Source organism: Macrotis lagotis, chromosome X (genome assembly GCF_037893015.1).
Source record: "Macrotis lagotis isolate mMagLag1 chromosome X, bilby.v1.9.chrom.fasta, whole genome shotgun sequence".
Lineage (NCBI taxonomy): Eukaryota > Metazoa > Chordata > Mammalia > Peramelemorphia > Peramelidae > Macrotis > Macrotis lagotis.
This window is the reverse complement of record NC_133666.1, coordinates 81,145,826-81,167,835: the sequence shown is the minus strand read 5'-3', so window position 1 is coordinate 81,167,835 and position 22,010 is coordinate 81,145,826. Positions and strand designations below refer to the sequence as shown.

Below are 22,010 nucleotides of genomic sequence, written 5' to 3'. Positions count from 1 at the left end.
CCTTCTCTTCCCTTCCTTTTCTTTCCCTTTCCTTCCCTCTTCCCTTCTCTTCCCTTTCTCTTCCTTTCTCCCTTTCCTTCCCCCTTCCCTCCCTTCTTCTCTTCCTTTTTTCCTTTCCTTCCCTTTTTCCTTCCTTTTTCCCCTTCCCTTCCCTCTTTAAATTGAGAGATTGGATGAGATGAGCCCTAATATCCTTTCTAGCTTTAAAACTAAGAGCTTATAGTCTTAGTCAAAGTCACCCAGTAGATTGGGGTGACACAGTGACAATGTTTCATTGATTTGGACTAATAGGTGAAGCGGATAGTGGACCTTGAAGTCACATGACCCTGGGCAAGTTACTTAACTTTTCAGTGCCCCCAACCCTTCTCTGAGGGCAGAAATTGAAGAGAAATGCTGACCTTCCTTGGTGGAGGGAGTCCCCATTCATCATACTTACCCCTAATTAGGAGAGACCACTAAGTTCTTAATCCAGCCTGGTTATGGATGACAGCATTGTTGGCCCCCGCCTCTAAAATTCATGTCAGGCCCATAGAGAGACAATTGAAGCTCACATGAAGCTGGGCCTTTTGATTTAGACCATGTTTTAAATGATATATGCTTTTATTTTATTCAAGTATATACAGTAATTCAAATCAGGCTAAACCAGAAGTTGTGGGGTAGGGGGTTCGGGTCTGTTGGGATGACTCAGTTTATTTCAGAAATGAAACATTCCCCTTTGGATCTTTTCTTTTCTTGAGCAGAAGAAAGAACATTCACTGATTTTCAACATAAAATCTTAATTTGTCAGGGTTGACAGGGAGGCCTGAGTAGGCTAAGAGTGGTCAAAGGTGGGGAGGAAAGAACAAGGGAAAAGAAGAGCCTGTTCCTTCCAGTGGGGTGGGGGCTGGGGAGAAGGGATACTCAGGAGAGAGGACTGGGTTGTAGGAGACTAATACTCTTCTTCATTCTGCTGTGGCTTGAGGACCACACTGTGGTAGGCCTTGATGCAGGAGAAGGCTGTGGGGGGGATCTGGCGCCGATCGATGAAGTTGTTCTCCAGATGCATGGAGACGAGGTTTGAGTCCTGGGTCACTCTTGTATCACAGACTGAATTCAGAGGCACATGCCTGTGGAAGGAAGGAGAGGAGGCAGTTGGGGATGGTCCAACCCCCAGATGGAAGAAAGGAAAGACAGAAGGGGTCTCTTCTGCCTTCCTGGGGTCCATGGCTTTTGCAGAACTCTCTGAGAACTGGACCTAGACATCGACCTTGTCTATTGGGCCTCTTGGTCCTGGGCCCTGGAACCATGGGGGATATGAAGAAGAGGAAACCAGGGGTCTTGGGGGGGGGGCTTTATTTGAGTTAGGAATCTTCCCAGACCTCCAGGGAGTTGTAGCCACAGTGGACTTGGCCAGGCTAGGCTGCTCCTGGAGAGGGCACCATTTTCTTATCCGACGGGCAGCTGCCGAGGTGGCATACCTGATCTTGTTGTGGCTGAGACGAAGCACCTGTAACCCTTTGAGTCCCAGGATGCCCCGGGGAATGGCCTGCAGTTGGTTGTTGTCCAGGAGAAGCTCTGCCAGGGACCAGCGCAGGCCGAGAAATGACACACTGTGGATGCCGTCATCTTGGAGGATGTTGTGAGAAAGGTGCAGGAACTCCAGGCCTGGCTTCATGTGTGCAAAGACATATCCAGGGATGCGTTCAATCTGGTTGTGATGGAGAGTGAGCCGCCGCAGGACCCGAGGGAGAAAGGAGGGTACGTGGACCAGGTGGTTGTGGGACAGGTCCAGGGACTCCAGTTTCCTAATGGGGAAGAGAGAGAGAGAGAGAGAGAGAGAGAGAGAGAGAGAGAGAGAGAGACAGACAGACAGACAGAGACACAGAGACAGAGAGACACACAGAGAGAAGCACATACACATAGAGAGGCAAAGAGAAACTTTAGGGTCAAGGACAAAATGGGAGTCAGACACAGGCAGCAGGGCAGAAATGAAGACCCCAAGTTTCCTAATGGAGCAGGCCCAGCTCAGAACAGCCTCCTGACGTCTGATGCTAATTTGACCCCTGGAGCTTGGAAGGGGCTCCCCTCTTTAGATGGCGGCTTCAGTGATATGACTGGGGGGCTCAGTTCAGTCACTGAATCTAAAAAACACTGGCTGAAGACTGTGAAGGTAGAAATCACACACACAACCCCCTCCACTATACATGCCATGTGCACCACAACACATGCCATGCACACCTCATATACACACCACAACCTACATCACACAAACACCACACACACACAAATCACACAGCACACACTAGACATACAATGCACACTACACATACCATGCATACTGTACATACACAAACCACACACATCACACACATAAACCAGGCAGACCACATTACACAAATACTACACATACAAACTGCATACAGTATACACACCAGATACCACATAGACATACCACACACCATGTACACACACCTTACATCATATACACACCACACACACCATACATACCACATGCACCGCACCCCCACAACCCGTATCATATCTATACACCACACCCACCACACATACACATATACACCACACAAAGATCACACACAAACCACACAACCACATACACTATACACACCACACACACACTCTACTTACCACATACAAATCAAATACACCACACATAAACCACACCCACCACACCACAAACACAAACCACACACATCATATACACATACTACACTCACACACAGCACAGAACACCATGAAAAAACCACATATACACCACACACACACTCACACCACACAAACACCCCCACACAAACCACACATACCATATAAATACACACCACACACACCATATATACACATCCCATGTACACCACACAAACATACTCTCAAACACCCCACACACTCATACCACATACATCACATACCACATAAGCACCATACACAAATGGCACACCACACTACTACACACACCATACAAACATCACACAAATCCTCTACACACATTATACAAACACATATATCACATACACACAATATAGACATGCTGTAAATACATACCATGTACATAAATCACACATACCATATCACCCCCACCCCCGCACGAACCATAAACATCAAACAAATGACACACCACACATACTACATACCAGAACTACGCATGCCACATACACTACCACACACCAAGTACATACACAGCACACATACCACATACACACACCATATACAAAAACCAAGCACCTCACATATACCCACCACCCACCACAAACACATCATATACATATCACACACAGCATACACCACACATACTATACACATAAACCCCACATAGCACACCACACAAGCACCACACACCCCATACTCTATACACCACACAAGCACACATCTCATATACCATATAGACATAGCCACACACATAAATCACATACCATATCATAAAATACCACACACAATATATACTACATACCTCACACAAACATATACCACACAAACCATATGCGCCTACTTCACACACCACATGACCCCCCACACAAATGACACATCCAAACACACCACACTCACCATAACCTCACACCACACACACTACCACACACATTATATATACACACACCACACACATAACACACATACATAAACCATACACACCATGCATGCATAAACCACATACACACCACACCACATAAACACCACACACCAATAAACACACACCACAATACCACAAATACATACCACAGACAAAATACGCACCACATGGAAAATATACATCACACAACACATACACACTACATACAAAATACACCTCACAAACATGTACACACCACAGACAAACAACATACTACACAATAAACCAAACACACAAATATACCATGTAGTAGTATGCACATACCATATAAACAACATGCACATGCAATACCACACACATCACACACAACACACGCTCATACCACACCATACAACATACCCTACACATGGCTACATGTGTGCACATATATACTGCATACAAACCATACACCATACACCACACATAATGCAACTCATCCATCACAACCTTACATATATGTACACAGCACGCAACACTATACTACAACAGAATGCACACATCACAATGTACATAAAACCATACCACACAGAGAACAAACATGTGTACAAATCACACCATACTTCACACACGTGCACACATGCCATAAATATATACCCCACACAACACACATACATACACAAGCACACACACACACAAACACAGACTCACTGTTCTTTCTGTCTGAGTTACCATACCCAGAAGACTTCTCTTTCCCTCCCTCCCCTGGAGGTGTTAAGAGTTCTCCTGTTTCCTCCATGCAAAATTACTTTTCTCATTCTTCTTACCTTCAACAGTTGATTGGCAACAGGTGTAATGGAAATCATGCCCAGGTAGTCAAGAGCCCTGGGTTCTAATCCCAGCTTGTGATCTTATGCAAGTTCCTTCCCCTTCTTGGGACTGTTCACCCATTTGTCTGCCCCATTATTTTGTCTCTTCCCCAAGTAGAGAAGCTGACAGTTGAGACTTGTGAGTCAGATGGGTCAACTGTCTTAGGTTCATCTATGTGACTTAGTAAGACCTGAGATTGAATTCTGTCTCCAGTCCTTTAACCTCCCTATGGCTCAGTTTCCTCATTTGTAAAAAAGGGTAGTAATAGTGTGGACCTCCAAGGGCTGTTGTAAAGACCAAATGAAACCACAAATCTAAAGTTTATTATAAACTTTCAAGTGCTTTATAAGCTCTAGCTTATAGGATACAAGTTGGGGTACAGAGACTTGAGTTGACTGGTGAGAACTCCCCAGGCAGATGATTAACTTCATCTGGGCCTGCCACCTAACACCTGGAAGGCAGATGTTTCCAACTGTACATATTCCTGGCCTGTCTAATCCAAAGCCCTTTCAGCTGCCCCAGGGTTATAAAGATATTGAAAGATTATTCAAATGGAAGGAGCTAAAGCAATATTCAGTCATGAAAATCAAAACAGGTGGTGACCAGGTTTCTTCTGTCTGCCTCCTCTTTCCTCTCAGATTCCAATCTTTCCTCAAGTCAAACAAATACAATCTGGAAACTGGCAGACCTCTCTCATTCCATTCTATTCCCCTACTACCCCTACCCATTCCATCCCCTCACCCTTAAAGTCTTCTGACTTCAGAACCTGAGGGAAGCTTTGTAGGTACCTCTAAAAGTGAAGCCTAAAGCATTTCAGATACTGTGATAGCACATGAGGAGGACGCTTTGGGATGGGATGGGATGGTATGAGGAGATACCTTCCAGACATCCCAGTCTGACTGCATCCCTTCCCTTCCATCTCCCCCCCCCAACTTTCTCCCTTCTTTAGCTTCTGCTGTGATGGTATCATTGTTAAGAAAACAATATTAGCATACTATAGTCCATGGAGTCATGAAGACTGAATGAGTAAACAATAATGAGGTGGGGAAGAAAGAATTAAAAGTCAAAGAAGAGGGGAGAATCAGTGACATTTACAGCTGGAAGGACCTCCAACAGAGAGAGTCCAGAGAGGTGGACTTACTTAGTGACAGAGGAGGCAGCAAGGGCAAATTGTGAATTTTCCTGTGACATGAATTGGGGAAATCTGGTTAAATCTATATTAATGGTGGAAAAGGCTTGATAGACTTAGGATAAATTAAACTAGTTTAGTAAAGGAGAATATCTAAGGGCTATGGTTAGAATTAGCAAACTTAGGTACTTTTGGGGGCACTTCAAAAATTCACTAGATCGACTTGGGTAATTAATCCCTGCTGCTCAGAATGTAGAGGCTGATGGATCACTTGAGCTCAGGAGTTCCAAGTTACTATTGGCTAAGCCAATTAGTTGTCCAAACCAAGACTGGTCCCAATAGGTAAACCCCCAAGAGCAAGGTGTCACCACATTATCTAGGAGTGTGTGTGTGTGTGTGTGTGTGTGTGTGTGTGTGTGTGTGTGTGTGTGTGTGTGTAAGGGCCCAGGTTATGAATAGAGCTTCCAGGGTGATCTGGACTTCGACCCAGACATCAAAAAAATTTGAGTCACCTTTCCTCTTTAGTCATCTTTAGTCACCTCTCTTTCCTTCTTCAGACCCTCTCTTCACTGAAGACTATGGCACTCATAATGAGGATTGCTGAAGGAACTGTATATGTTTAGCTTGGAGAAGAGGCACCCAGGGGAATCTCAATCTTCAAAAACTGGAGGAACTAATGTGTGGAAGGAGAAAGACAGCTTACTGAGTCAGACAGGACATCTTGAAGAGCAATGAAAGAAGTTGTTGAGGGGCAGATTTGGGGCTGACAGTGAGGTAGAATTTCCTAAGAACTGATGGTTCCAAATGAGCTGTCTTAGGAGGGAGAGGAGATATTGTTCCCCTCCAACTTCCCTCCATCACTAGGTATCTTCAAGTAGAAGCTAGACAGACATTTGTCAGCAATGTCACAGAATGGGGCAGACTAGATGGCTGCTGAGGGCCCTGCCAGTTTGGGGGTTCTGTGTATCTAGGATGGTCAGTTCTGCTTATCCTTTTGTCCCAACCACCACAGACCCCTACATTTGGAGGGCCAGTAGGGCAGTTGAGGGGCCTGCTGCCAGGGCTTGTCTGGGAATTCTACAAGGGAGGCCAGCCCCACCACACAATGGGTGTAGCAGGCCAACGGAGCAATTGGGTGGGGCTTCTTTTCTACCAAAATTGGTGTCTGCTTTCCCTTGCCTCACTTGGCGAGGAGGGGCAAGAGAAAAAAAAATATTAATTGAACCCAAGAGCTCTGGGTAACTTTTTCCTGGAATGGAGCAATGATACTGGGCAGGAGGTTTGATTCTCTGGGAATCAAGGGATCAGTGGCTCCTTCCTGCCCTGAGTCTTGGGTTTTCTCCTTGTCCCTGACTCCCTATTCCCTATCCTTGTCTTCCTTCTCCATCCATTCTTCTACACTCTCCTCCTCAATGCCCTAGTTCAGGCCATCATTGCCTCTTCCCTGGCCTATTGTAACAATCTTTGATTGGTCCCCTGGCATCCAGATTCTCCCCACTCCTGAAATAATGAATGGAGAGTAATATTCTTAAAGCAGAGCTCTGAGATTCCCAAACCTTTGGTTTCAATATCTCAAATTACTTAGGCAGCAACAAGCTGGAAAAGGGAAGGGGAATAGGGCTAAACAGAAGATGGACAGGCAGATGCTATCAATCAGGAGGGCCTGAGGGCAAGTCTGGGGAAGCTAGGTGGTGCTGCAGTGAATAGAGTACTTGCACTGGAGCCAGGTAGACAAGTTCAAATGTGACCTCAGAAACTTACTAGCTATAATTAGACAAGTCATTTCGCCCCATTTGCCTCAGTTTCCTCATATGCAAAAATGAGTTGGAGAAGGAATTGACAAACCACTCCAGCAGCTCTGCCAAGAAAACCCCAAATAAGGTCATGAAAAGAACATGACTGAAATGACTGAACAATAAAAGGGCAAATCCAGGGAGGTCTACTAAGGCTGGATAAAGCAGTCACAGCATATAAGGTCCAGAGGACAGGAGGTCAGGCAGCAGGGAACTCAAAAATAACTCAGGATAGGACTCCCCTGATTTGGGACCCAGGCAGTGTCTGGACACCAGGAAATCAAGATTTAGCTAGTAGTCTTAGACCTAGATGCCATCATGGAGTTTGATGATGAGCCAAAGGGGAGGTGCATATGATCTCCAGCTACTTTCTAACCCAGTACTGGTCTTAGATTAGACAGGCCTGAACCTCTGAGAGATGCAATAGACATTTCACTGGATCAAGAAAGTGGGAAATCAGGTCCCATCCTTAGAGCTTGTATCCCTGACTTCTTATTCATCATTCCCAACTTCTGAGATGACCTGCCTTTTTCCAAACCTCACCAAGCTACCAGGATTCCGGACGTCTGACCTGCCCTAAACTCGAAGTGTCTTTAACTCTGGTTCTCTCGGTCTCTAGCCAGCTTCCATCCTCGGCTCTGGCATAACAGAGAGCAAGAAAACAAAACAGGCACAATGATAATAGGATGGGTGCACAGTTTTTGGAGAATGGGGCAATGGCTCAAGCTAAGCACATTTTGGCCTTGTCTTAGGGGAGATGGAAATATTTAGAGGATCTGTGTGACTTTACCCTTCTTCCTTTCTAGGCCTTAGTTTCTTCAACTTTAAAATGAGGAAGCTGAACTAAATGATACTTAAGATAGCTTTCCTGCTCTAAATCCTATCTATGATACTATGAGACCAATTCCAAGTTACCTTGTGTCGGGGGAGGAAGGGGAAGAAAGCCATTTTCCTTTGGAATCAGGTGGGAAATCTAGGGGCCTTAGAGGGATCATAATATAATGGGACAGAATCATCAATCAACAAACGTTTTTAAATGCCTAGTCTATGAGCACAGACCATCTAATCTAGCCCCTCATGATGGAGAGAAGGAAAAGGAGGTCCAGAGAGGACTGTATGGCCGAGATTTAAACTCAAGTACCATGACTCCAAGTTCAATGGGAAGGGCCAATACCCTTTTCATTGTACATGTTGCTTGACTCAAGGCCAATCTTAGTAATTGAATCATGGTAGGTCAAGTCAGCCTTGGAAAATGCTTATTTATTTGGGGAGAAGCACAGATTTGGTAATTGTGGAGTGGAAGAAAGGACCCAGGTCAAGGAAGAGATACCTCAAGGTATGAGCGAGAACTATCTAATTTGCAAATGTTATAAATCAGGGCTTCATGGGTTGGTTTGTTGACTATCTAGGCTTCAGAAAATGATAGAGAAAATGTTAATAATGCAGATGAAATTGAAAAGTGTGTCCTGCATATATTTTTTGGGGGAGATTTAGACACTCTTTGGGCAGTAAGTAAACTAGGAAAGTTCTGAAGTCTACCACATGGGAAGACATGGGAGATATAGTGACTTGACAGGTGAGGATCCACAGCTAATAAGTTCCAAATTTGAATCTGGCGCTGGGACCTAGGGTGACAGCTCCCCAGAACAGTCCTGCTCCATGATCCTAGCTACTGCCTGAGCCCTGCCTGGACCAGCTGTCTTACAGGAGATGTTATTGGCTACCAGAGGAACTAAGGGGAGATACAGCAGATCTTTGGAGTGTAACCTTCAGGTCACATTTGTTGGTTGAGGTAAAAGGATCTTCTGAGAGCTCCTTTGGTGAAATATTGCTCTGTTGGCATTGTGGAGTGGTGCTGCCATGTCCCCTTTGAGTTTGAATCCTACCTCTAATCTTACTGGTTATGTGACTGTGGGTAAGCCATTTACCTCAGTTTCCTCCTTTTTTCTAAAATAAGAAGAGGGGCTTTTGGGGGAACCACACTCACGGTAGGTCAATCCATGCTCGGGGGGCAATGCGATCCTCCTGGATACGGTTGTTGCTCAGTACCAGCAGGCTCAAGCTCCGGGACTTGTTCAGTACATGTTCATTTATTTCTTCAATGTGGTTAGTGTCAAGGTGGAGTTCCTAGACCCCACCAAACCCCAAGAGGGCAGAGAGTAAAAAGCAGGGAGACAGATGGGGTGGCCTTTCCTATAGTTAAAGACCAAGTTACATCAAGTCACCTGCCTTCCTGATGACTTGAGGGGGCCCAGGCTTGGGACCAGAAGGTTAGTTGTATAATGACCCGTCAGGGAGATTCTAGCCCCAAACTACAACTTAGGGTTCAAGTATTGATGATATGATACCTGCCATCTAGCCTTTAGTGATACCATCCAGCCACCAGTAATGCCTGCCATCTGTCCATCAATGATGCCACCCATCCACCCACCAGTGATGTCTACCATTTACTTGCCAGTAATGCTGTTTGCCCACCTTCCAGTACTTCCTAGTTCACATTAGCTTTGAGGTCACACAGTCTAGGACAAGTCCTGCTTCTGCTGCCTTACTACTTGTATGAATATGGACAAATCATATAGTCCCTGTGGGTCTCAGTTTCTTTCTCTGTAAAATGTAGCATTCCCTAACTCTAGATCTAGGAGTCTATTGTGAACCTGGACAAATAATTTCTGCTCCTTGGGCCTTGGTTGTCTCCTGTCTTACTTCCTGTCTTACTTCACTATTCTCTAAGTCTTTGCTTTGGGGCAAGAAGACCCTTCCATGCCCCTTCCCACCCTTCTACAGTTTTGCCTGAAGGGACTAGTTCATAGGGTAACTGGCTCCTATGCATGCCCTGAGCTATATATCCCAAGTCCCTTCCCTCCCTCTGGCCCAGTCCCAGGATCAGTGATAGATGAGTGAATTTAGAACTAGAAAAGACCTTAGAGGTTGTCAAGTCCTTCATCATGATAGAAAACTGAGACCCAGAAAGAGACCCAGGGTTACTCATGACAAGGTAATGCTTGAACCAGGACCAGAACTCAAGTCTCTTGGCCCTCCTGAGTCATTCCAATTTCCACCACACCATGACTGAGAAGACGCCCTTTGGCTCCAAAAAAGCCTGGTCTGCAGAACAGACCCTGCTCTGTATCCCGCTCCCTCACCCTGGTGCCAGGGGAGGGAGACAGCTGCCACAAAAAACATACAGCATCTCCTGCACACTGCCATCCAAGGCAAACAGAAGGGGTGGAGGGAAGGGGAGAGTTCCTGGAAAGGAAGTTTGGTGGGCGTTGCAGGGCTGCCATGGACATGGGACTGATTCCTCCTTCCCTTAGATCATCAAATCTCAAGGCTTCTCCTTCCAAAGTCCAGGGTAGGACCCTTGACTCCCCCCCCTTCCCCTTGCCATCTCCAAACCAGAAGCAAGGCCTGGCCCAGCCAGTTAGCTCTAAGTCCAGAGGAGGATGGGAGACAGGCTTTTTCATCTTGCAGGTGTGTGCTACAAAATCATTAGGTGGAGCCCCAGTGACTATAAAGTGAGCCCTATATTCAATGTTTGGAGGTGGGGGGGGGCAGGGGGGAACTCCTATTGAAAGGAGCCTGGGGAGAGGGAAATTCTCTTCCATTTTGTGCATTGGAAAGAACTCTTTTTTTTTTTTGATTTTTTCAAGGCAATAGAGTTAAGTGACTTGCCCAAGGTCACACAGCTAAATAAGTATTAAGTGTCTGAGTGCAGATTTGAACTCAGGTCCTCCTGACTCTAGGTGCTCTATCAACTGTACTCCCTAGCTGCCCCATGGACAGAACTCTTAACCTTGCCAGGAAGCTACTGGAACTTTGAGTTGGGACAATTAGACTTCCCAGAGATATGCTAGTCCATCTCCCTTCATTGTACAGATGAGGAAACTGAGAGCCCAGGTATTAAGGGAGCAGAGCCAGAGTTTAAAATCCAGTGTCAAGCCATTCAGTCCCTTTCTTTTGATGGGCCTCAGTTTTCCCATCTGGAAAATGAACAGATTGGGAAAATGGGTGGGGAGGGGATCCTCTCAACTTGGGGTTTTCTTAGATAAGCTGCAATACCTCTTTAGTTATTGAGAAAGGGAATTGGAGCCTCATTGAAGCTTCACAGGCTGTTGGTCCTTCATTCTCCAAGAGGACCATGACATCAGAGGGGTGATGCCATGATGTGCATATGAATTGGATTTACGTGAGGGAGGGCTGTGCAGTCACTAACCTCTTTCTCTGGTGGAGCTATCTGGGTACAGTGACCAGATATAGATCAGGACAACTGGAGATGGCCCCATTGAAGCCTAATTCTATAGCTAGAAGTATAGGTCCCTCATTTAACAGAAAAGGAAACTGAGGTCCAGATAGTGGGTAGAATTTGAACCCAGGACTCCTGACTCCAAATCTAATGTTCTTTTCACACATCATGAAGCTTTATCAATGGAACCCTGGGAGAGCTGATTCTCATCAAGGGAAACCTTTTGTAAATGCCTCCTCACTATCTAATTTCTCAGTTGTCTCTTCGGATTGGCATGTATCAGTTTTGTTTAAAGTAAGAAACACTAGGATTATGGAAAAAATCTCAAGTATTCAGGGCCATTCTGTTGTGTCATAGGAGGTGACCTCCCCCCTTCCTTTCACCAGGCGCATGTAGAGGGTTGCCTTCCCCCCTACTCCACCCTTCCAAAGGACCTTGGGCCCAGAAAGGACTCTTGCCCTCACCTGAAGAGAAGCAGGCAAGCCCTGGGGGATGCCTCGGAGGCGATTTCTGTCCAGTCTCAGATACATTAGGTTCTTCAGAGGCTGGAAGGCCAGAGGATAGATGTTCCCATCGTGCAGCTGGTTTCCTTCAGCTTCCAGGGTCAACAGTTTGGTGAGCCCTGGGGAAAAGAGCCCCTGTGAACCTGAGCTTGTGAGCATTGCAGCCTGAGGAGGGCCCCAGGAGAGGTAGACAAAGGGAGGGATAAACAACATCTCCAAGTTTAAGCCCAGAATCCTTTAGGGTCTGTTTCATTGCTAAGGATTATCCAGTGATGATTCAGAGAACTATAACTGGAAAGGATTTGAGAGACCATGAAGACTAACTTCTTCATTTTACAGAAATGAAGAGGGGGAACTGAGGCCTCGGGAGGGGACTTGACTTGCTAAAAGTCATAACTTTTGAACTTTAGTTACTTTGTTTCCTTTCTACTATCCCAAACTTCATACCTCCCATTAGGGACACTAGCCTCTGGGTGTTAGTTGAAAATACTCTAGATTCCTTCCCTGATGGGGACCAATCAATCCCTCAGGGGAAGTAGGGGCAGATGCCAAAGGTCCAATAGCCCCTTGTGATCCTTGCCCTCACCACGGAAACTGGTCCTTTGAAGGCCCCGGAGGATGTTGTCATTGACCTTGAGCTCTTGGAGAGATCCTGGTAATTCAGGAATAGTAGAAAGAAAATTTCCATCCAAGTTCAGACGCTTCAACCGAGTCAGGTTCTATAGAGGAACATATATTAGCTGCTCAGAGACCAGAAGTCAAAGAGGAAGAGCTGCCAGATCAGAAGTCCAAAGGCCTGAGTGTGAGGCCTATGGCTCCCTTAGACTGAGTGCCTTTGGGTAGGTCACTTCCCTTCTGAGACTCAGTTCTCTCACCTGCATAATAGGCATGAGAGTTATGCCTGCCTCTAGTAAGGTTGTTTCAGTCACCAATAAGATGTCATCTAAATAGCTACTATCAGTGTTCAAATAATGCATGAATTGAGTATAATTCTAAGTGTCGACCATTATGTATATATATATATATATATATATATATATATATATATGCTTATGTTTGTGCTGCAAATTCAATATGGAAGATATGGAATTATAATTAGGACTATTGTGTTACCTATGAGGGTGATCAAGGAAGAGTGAAGAGAAACCTTGGGCCTGCCATAGGAAATGTACATGGGAGGTGTGTGTCTCCTAATAGTTGTGTGACTTCATGCCATATTTCTGCCTCAGTTTCCCCCTCTGTGAATGGGGTTGGGTTAGATGACCTCTGAAGCCTCTATTGGTCCTAGATCTATCCATGCTCCTTTGAACAAGAAGAGGCTAGATGCTTAAATGTGGGGTGAAGGGGATTCATGATCAGAAGTTTGGCTCCTATCAGTTCCCAAGTTATTGCAATGATAGAGGGGTCTTATCCATCCCCTTTTCAGAACACTGCAAATTTCTGGAAGCAAATTTCTATGTGGGCCCACAGCAGACCCTATTACAAGTATTCTAGAAACTGGAAAATCACTGGTTACAATGGTAAGGGCACACCTACCTTGGAGGAGGAGGAGGAGGAGAAGGAGAAGAATGAAGAGGAGAAGGGAAAGGAGAAGGAGAAGAAAGAGAAGAGGGAAAAGGAGAAGAGGAAGGAGAAGAAAGAGAAGAAGAAGAAGAGAGAAGGAGGAGAAGAAGAGAGAGAGAAGGAGAACAAAGAAGCAGAAAGAGAAGGAAAAGGGAAAGGAAGAGAAAGAGAAGGAGAAGGAAGAGAAGGAGAAAGAGGAGAAGGAAAAGGGGAAGGAGGAGAAGGAGGAGGAAGAGGAGGAGGAGAAGAACAAGAAGAGAAGAAGAAAGAAGAGGAAGAAAGAAGAAAGAAAAGAAAAGAGAAGAGAAGAAAAGGGAATAATAAGAAGAAAAAAGAAGAAAAAGAAAGAAAGAAAGGAAAGGAAGAAAGAAGAAAGAAGAAAGAAAGAAAGAAAGAAAGAAAGAAAGAAAGAAAGAAAGAAAGAAAGAAAGAAAGAAAGAAAGAAAAGAAAGGACTAGAGTCTAGAGCTCCTGCCTGTTGGGCCTTCACTGTGATGCCTCCTCTTACCCCCAAACTTTCCCTTCCCAATTCTTTAGTACCTTGAGTAAGCCATGGAATCAAGCATAAGCCAGAAGAATAAAGTTGCAATGGTGGGATTTTAGGCCCCTGATGGGCTGTAGAAGAGTTATTGAATGAAAGGGGCCTGGCTTTCCCCCAAACACTTCAAATCAGCCTCTGTAACACTTCTGGGTCATTCTCCCTCCGCCCCCACCCCCACACTCCTTAATTAGTGACTAAGTAGGACCTAGGGTCACATGCCTTAAAGGCATCAGGGTGCAGGCCTTGGTTGTCCAATTTGTTCTTGCTCAGATCAAGCCATTCCAGGTTGGGCACTCCATTGAAGGTCTCAGGTGGAATTTTGGAAATTTCATTCTCTAGGGGGGAAAAAAAGGAAAACCACCACCTTTTACCATTCAGTTTCTAACTTCTTTTCCATTCCACTCCCACCCCCATCCCACCTCCTAGATCTGCCCTATATTTGCTAGACCACCTGGGTTCTAAAAGGATGATCAGATTACTAGGTTATCCCCCTCAACAGCACCAGGATCTAAGTTTACCAGGGGCTATGGCACATTTGAGGCTGAACCTCTCCAGATTGAACAAGGCCTATCTATGCTCAGAAACCAGACTATCTGGCCCTTATTTTAAGTATTTCCATTTGATCAGACTAGCCAGAGCTTTGTTCCACAATGTGGGCAACCAGGGTGCTGGACTTGGGAGTCTGGAAGACCTGGGTTCAAATCCTGCCTCAGTCGTTACCTGTGGGATCCAGGGCACATTGCTTGCCCTTTCTGAGACTCAGTTTCCCCACATGGAAAAGGAAACTAATGAGACCTATTCTACCTTCCTCACAGGAAAGTTGTAGAGCTCAAGGAAAGTAATCTTTGCAAAGTACTTTATTAACTTTAAAGCTTTCTGGGGTGGTGGTGTGCCTATCAAACTTGTGGGATGGGCTTAGTTCACTGGAACAGTGAATTTCAAGTCAAAGACTCTGGGTTCAAATCCTATCATGACTATTTGCTAGGTATGTGAGCTTGAGTAAATTACCTAACTTCTTTTGGCCTCAGTTTCCTCATCTGTAAAGTGAGGCATTCTTTGATCTCTTCTGGCTTTAGATACATGATCCCATAAGGAAATGTATCCCCATAAAGGAAGTATTATTAATGATAGTATTGATAATGATAGTCTAATAATACCCTCTTGCATCTGGATGATGATTTGTGCCCCTAAATACTTTCTGCATCTCTTTTGATCCTCAGGCTACTTTGTGGGTAAGAAGGGACCATAATTCTTATCATTCTACAAATGGGGAAACTGACTCCCAGAGCCCAAGATGATGCAGCCACCTTGTATCCTCTGCTTTCTGGGGATTCTGTGGTCCTCGATGCTTACCTGCCAGGAAGAGAGTTTTCAGACTTGGGTCATTGAGGGGTGGAATTGATTTCATTTTGACATTTTCACAGGAGATGGTGGTCTCAGACAAGTGACATGTGGCTGGGAGGGAGGGCATGATGCCCTCAGAAGAATTCAAAGATGGAAAGATAATGGATCTTTGGAGGAAGGGAGCATCACCATGGTCAGGTCCTGAATCTTTCCAGAGACTCTCCATTTCATGGATATTCTGGCTCCAGCCCGTTGTTGCTTTCTGTTGTAATTGCCAGGTGGCAGCTGTAGGGGAAGGCAGAGTCAGAGGATCATAGATGAGGAAGTCAACCTAAAAATGGGGCCCTGAGAGACCAAAGCCTTGGTCAAGGGTACCCAGTGAACCAACAGCAACAGAGCCTACTCTAGAATTTATGGGGATTGCCTGAGTCAGGGAAAATAATGCAGTTTACAAAAAGGAAAGAATTCAGTTGGGGGGTGGCTTAGGGGCATGGCAAGCCCCTAATAAATCCTCATAAAATGTTTTGGTCCTCCCTTCATACCAGAAAAGAAGTTCAAATTATTATGGTCTCAAAAGAGAAAATATGATGATATTATTTAATGCTAATACATCTATTTTATACATTTCTGAGTTTCTAAACTTTTCTGTGTTGTATACAGCTTCCACAAAATTCCCCCAAAATTCTCATTTAATTTTTTGTGCCTATCAGCGATATATTGAAACCAAAATGGGAAGAGTTGTGATGGGGAAGGGATAACTGTATTGACTCCCATTACGTCCCCTCCTCAGGTTTCCATTTCTTCATCTGTAAAACCAGGGGCAAGGGGTGGGAGATGTGGCTGGACTGAATGGTCTCCTGATCCCTCCCTAGTTCTAGATCTAGGATCCAGTGTTAGCCAAGCAGGCAAGGCAGAGCAACTGAGTTTGGAGAGTAGATTACAGTAGCAACTTTTCTGAGCCGGGGCTGACTAGACAGCACCTAAAAGGAAGGGTGTTGTTGTTGGAGACTGAACCTTGTGAGACTTCAGGAAGAGAATTTGATAATGTTGGAAGTAGGAAGAAGGAGCAGAGGGGGAAGACAGGTGAGGCCTAAAGGGCTACTCTAAGATTTGGCTGTTCCTGAGGGGCTTTCTCCTAGGGTATGGGGTTGCAGAGTTTCCCTGGGAGATATGACAGTCTTGGTCCCTGCTGATGGTTACCTGAGGTCTGGGCAATGGGAAACACAGATTTATCTCTGGTAGAGAGGTTTCTGTATCCCAAAGGAAACAAAGGTTTGTGGGACTTAACAATATCTTTGGCTTTGATCTGCCTCTGGGAGTATATGAGTCATCAATGAAAGTGTCTTGATGGTTGGAAGTCATTGAACCTTCCCTCCCAGACTAAGATTTTTCCCCTCTGCTGTGTTTTGATCCCTTCTCCAAGTCTCCTGGGATCCACGTCTGGTTTCCCAGAACTCCCCACGATGTCAACTACTCAGACTCTAGACCTCTGCTTCCCCAATGAAACCTCAGCCTCCTTTGACTCTCCCTCCAGTTGACACATAAGAGATCCCTCATGAAATTTGACTATATGGGATTAGTGTGGCCTAATTACTGGGGTTGACTGAACTGGGGGACAGGGAGACAGTTTCTCATTATTATAGATTTCTCATCCTCCTCTTGGTCCTACTGCCTCCTTACCTTTGATGGTCTTCTTTACTTCTTGTCTCCTGATGTTGACTTTTTTGGAATCTCCACCTCCTAATTTCCTGTTCTTCTTCTCTTCCTTGGGTCGGGTCACTTTCTGAGTCAGTGTCTTGTTCTTCCTGGATTGGCTAATGGCTGATGATAAGAACTCTACTTTTCCTTCTTTTCTCCTTCCCTTCTCTGTTTTCAGAAAGATTGCCTTGTCTTGTTCCCTGAGCCCTAGGGTATGAGTCTTGCTCTGAGAGAGTCCTTTCTTATGATTCCTAGAGGGAGATTTGCCACTTGACCTTGGGACCTGGCTGAGCTCTGCATAGTTGTGAGTGCCCATCTTAGTAGTTTTCATGGCTTTCTGGTAGCTAGTTCTTGGGGATACCATTTCCTTCTCTATAACCTTCACTTTGTGCTTTTGCTCCAGCATGGGTCTCACCATCCCTGCAAAAGAATATACTAGATTTGGCCAGATATCACAGACATAACTGAGCAGATGAGTTACATTATCTTGGGGACTGTCTCAGAAATATCCCTGATGAAAATCTAAGATCAGACTGGAGAGGGTGAGATTGGGGGTTGGTATGGGGAGGAGTCTTATAACCAACATTTCAGAGGAAAAAAAAAGTCCAACCTGTCCTTTTGTGGTGATCTCAAAGCATTCTGGGATGTTTTTTCATCTGTTCCTCTTCTTTTTCCCTTTCTCTTCCCTGTTTTTTTGTTCTTACTCCCATCCCCTACTCTGCTCTATAGGTGACAGGAATCTTAAAAATCCTCAAGTCTAATCATATCATTTTACAGGTAAGGAAACTGAGCTCAGAGAAAGGCCTCTGGTTCAACCTCTACTAGTCTCTTTTGAAGCTGTCTAAGGAGAAGGAAGCCATTCCCTCTGGAGGTGGCCTTGTCCACTCTGGGGCAGTGCAGTGCTCATTGGAGCTTCTACCCATTGCTTTGCCCTCTGGACTGAGAAGAACAAGTCTAAGGCTTCCCTATGTGGAACAGCCTTTCAAATCCTGGAGGCCACTTATCACCCTTCTTAATATGAGCAACCTCCCCGAGCTGGGTCTGGCTCACAACCAAGACGGGCATCCTCTGGTTGGTAGCCCTTTAACACCAAGTTGGAGTTAATATAAGAATAAATAAGTTACCCAAACTGAGAGTGACTCTTCTCTCTCCTCCTACCATTTCTGTGGCAAGTCAAATCAATTCACCCAGGAAGCATAGCACCATGGCCTATGGTAGACTCTACTTGGTCCTACTGAAAGGGAAAGAAGGAGGAGGCAACTTCCTTGTTCCCCTCCTCCCCTTTCCTCCTCTCCTCCTTCCCAGTCACCTGTCTGTATCATTCAGAGACCAGGGAGGCATAAGAGTTCCCTATCTCCTCCCACAATCTTCAGGGGCACCAGGAGAGACAGGGCCTTGGAGGATATTCTTTCCTTTCCTCTTCCCTGCCCTAGTGACCTTGGATTCTTAGCACCTATTTGGAGGGGATGACTTACTCTCTCTGAACTTCATTTCCTTCATTTGCAAATTAGGGAGAAAAAGATCCTGGTCAACATTCCTTCGAGAGTGGTTTAGAGATAAAAATTAGATCATGTTTAAAACATCAAGAGAATAGAGTGTTGGTAAGAGTTCATTCTCACTGGAAGATGATGTTTTAAATAAATCCTCCTTAGGCATGAATGTGAAACATAGGGAATGTTGCAAATTGCAAAGCAATTTCAATGCAGGTGGTATTATTAAACCTATTTTCAGATAAGGAAACTGAGGCTCAGAGAGGTGATTCAGCTTGCCCAGGGTCACATGGCTATCTGCGTAGCTGAATCAGGATTTGAATCCAGATCCTCATGACCTCAAGACCCTCTCTCCACTACTGCACACTGTCACTCTAACACAAAGAGGCACCCAAACAATCAATTCATATAAATTGGTGTGTGTGTGTAGTGTGTGTGAGAGAGATGGATTTCACCATACCAGTTAGGCTATCACTTAAATCCAGGGGATTACAGATATGCACATTTCTGATGGCAATGTTTCCTGAAATGTTATTTGAATTCCACTTCCATCAAGTGAGGGAACTCTGGAGGCATTTGGTGACATTCTTTACACAGGCCTATACTGGTCTCCTTAGCCACTGACATCCCCCTGGTCAATGACTAGGACCGCCATTTCCTGGGGATGTAGTAGTGACCCAAGGTCCAGCCAGGGCTATGCCCTCATTGCCCACTCTCCTTCCTCCCTTCAGGCCCTATCTGGTTTCTTTAAGTAGAAGGTTCTCTCCTCTCCTCACTTGTTTCTGCCTATCCCAATGATACTGACAGTCAGCTGCAGTCCCATCTTCTCCCAGTCTTCCTTGCCTGGTCACTTCTGTTCCCCAAAGGGGCTTGTCCTCCTCTGAGCCCTTACAGTCCTCTGATGCTCCATTCCATCATCTACTGCTGTTCCCTCTTTTTTTCTGACTTGTTCCCCCTCCACACACTGCTAATCTGGGAGCCTCAGCCCTGAGGGGAGCAGGTCTTCTTGTACAAGAAGTCTCACTCTGGGATTGTCAAATGAAAGGTTGCTTAGTGACTGCCTTCTGGTTTGGGATTCTTGAATTAACCTTGCCTGGAGAAGCATCTTAGGTACTTCTTTCCTCAGGGGATTCCTTGCCTTTGCTTCAGCCCACACCCCAAAGCTCTAGGATCCTGAGCATCCCCTCTCCTCACCTTCATGGGAACTCAAGTCAGGCCACTCCGTTGCTAGCAGGGCCGGTTCTTTGCTTGAGTCGTTCCTCCCTGGCTCTTCCTTGGTCATCAATCTCACAGTCAGCCTAGCCTCCCCAGAAAGGCCCATCAGACAGAAGACCAACCCAGTGAGGATGATGAGCTTCATGGCCTCCTCCTCCCCACACCTTCCTTCTACCTGCTCTGCTTAGTGTGGTCTCCCACCCACTCTGGTCTTGGCCAAAAGGGAGCAAGTCAGAAAGAAGTCCCAGCTGGGCTGCCTACCCACCCTGCTGACTGGGGGTTCCTTATGTCTAAGCTTTCTCCCTCCCCTTCCCCCCCAACCAACTGGCTTCTCTTGTGGTTTCTCTCTAAACAAACATCCATTACCTGCCTTGCCCCAAACTTTCCCTTCTTCCACTGGAGAAGAAAGAGAGATTGATTTTTTTAGGACCCAAGTTTTTCCCTTTTAAAGCATTAAAAATCAGACCTGAGTTTATTTACCCCTGGCCCTGGCCCTGGCCCTGGCCCAGTACTCTACCAACCACCCCCTTTCCCTAATCCACTGACTAAGAAAGGGAATGGAGGTTTCCCAGTGGTTAGGCCCTGGGGCCTTCTTCCCCCTCCCTCACACCCCCAATGAATGAGGTCTCTGTCTCAGCATCTGTGAGTCCCACTGTTGAGGAGAAGCCTGCTCACTCTCAGGGCTCAAGACTGCCAGCCACCATCCCCAAGACTAATTCCAGGTCTGGCTTCCCAAATATAGGGCCCTCTCAGTTACCTAGCATGGCTGACAACAGAGAGAGAGAGAGAGAGAGAGAGAGAGAGAGAGAGAGAGAGAGAGAGAGAGAGAGAGAGAGAGAGAGAGAATGAGCTCAATGACCCTAACTTAATTGGGAGCTTCCCAAGGGTAAGGACTGTGCCTTATTCACCCCTGTGTAAGATAGAGATATGCAGCCTCCAACTTAGACACGATAATAGCAGGAGGTCAAGAGTTCTCAGGTGAGAAATCTCCTGGTGTTACTCTAACTGCTCTTATTACATAATTTCCCCTCAGTCCCATCATCATTCCAGTTGCCCCCACCCTTCACCCTGTCCTGGCTTGCCAGAATTCTGATGGGGTACCTAGAGCTGTATAGGATATTCAGATGATGTCTTCCTAGGACACAGGACAAGGGAGAAGCCAGTCTGAGGGCCTTGAATCTTTTTTATGGACCCCTTTATTGGTCTGCTGAAGCCTACCATCTGCTCAGAACTGTTTTAAAACAAAATCCATTGAAAGTCAATTATATTAAAATAGTTATCAGTTTCTTTGGGCAGTTAGGTGGATAAAGTATTGGATTTGGAATCATGAAGACCTGAGTTCAAATGTGAACCTGGACAAATCACTTCACCCTGTTTGCCTCAGTTTCCCTCATCTGTAAAATGAGCTGTAGAAGGAAATAGCAAACTACTCCATTGTCCCTTCCAAGAAAACCCCAAATGGGCTTACAGAGTCAGACACAACTGAAACGACTGAAGAACAACAAATCAATTTTTTAAAGTTCACAGGTTTCCCTTTTTTCTCTCCCCTTCCCACCCCAGGTTAAGAAAAACAATCTCTTAGGATCGTGATTTGTCCAAGGTCACCCAAGTAGTGTCAGAGGTGGCCTTGAACCCAGACCTCTGATCCCAGCACCGGTACTCACTTACTTCTTGTAATCCTGCCTCCCAATACAACCCAAGTCCCCAACTAGAATTTCCATTCTCAAGGATAAGTAGAAATCTTATTGAATGCCAAGGTGCTAGCTGGGTGAACATTTCAGGTATGTATGTTTCAGGCCCAGGGACCAATCTGGCTGGGGGAGGCAGTGATGCTGTTTGCTGAAGGAAGGTTTTTTTCCCCCTCTCTACTCACCCTACTGATCAGTGACTGTGTATATGGTGTGGGCAGCAGGGTAGTTGATTATCCTGGAATTCTTAGGGGTTTTAAAGGGTTCCAGATAGGGGCTGGTGACTCAGGATTCAGTGGATGTAGATGAGAATGCTGAGTAAGTAATGAGGAGAGGGTTACCCAGCAGTTGATTGTGATATGGATGGAGTGGGACTATGTAGATGAGTCAGGGAGGGGGTTCTGGGGCAGCCTAGGGCCT

The 22,010-nt window shown here is 45.6% G+C and overlaps 1 protein-coding gene across 1 annotated transcript; it reads right to left on the bottom strand.

Annotated features, from left to right (window-relative positions):
* Nucleotides 1–626: 626 nt before the first annotated feature.
* On the bottom strand, nt 627–20,167 carry LOC141499765 (extracellular matrix protein 2-like). Its single transcript, XM_074202456.1, has 9 exons — nt 19,882–20,167; nt 17,180–17,617; nt 15,509–15,784; nt 14,375–14,490; nt 12,639–12,771; nt 12,014–12,171; nt 9,294–9,433; nt 1,458–1,784; nt 627–1,106 (listed from the first exon to the last, which is right to left on the bottom strand). The coding sequence occupies exons 1-9, from the start codon at nt 20,045–20,047 to the stop codon at nt 929–931; spliced, it is 1,932 nt and encodes a 643-aa protein (XP_074058557.1). The 5' UTR covers nt 20,048–20,167; the 3' UTR covers nt 627–928.
* Nucleotides 20,168–22,010: the final 1,843 nt, after the last annotated feature.

What these genes read in the sequence shown, in the direction of transcription:
- LOC141499765 (XM_074202456.1), bottom strand. Translation starts at nt 20,047, where the DNA reads ATGAAGCTCATCATCCTCACTGGGTTGGTCTTCTGTCTGATGGGCCTT. An exon ending in TGACTTGAGTTCCCATGAAG is followed by an intron (nt 17,618 to 19,881) that starts GTGAGGAGAGGG and finishes ATTCTTTTGCAG; the next exon opens with GGATGGTGAGACCCATGCTG. An exon ending in TGCACCCTGATGCCTTTAAG is followed by an intron (nt 12,772 to 14,374) that starts GCATGTGACCCT and finishes GTTCCTCTATAG; the next exon opens with AACCTGACTCGGTTGAAGCG.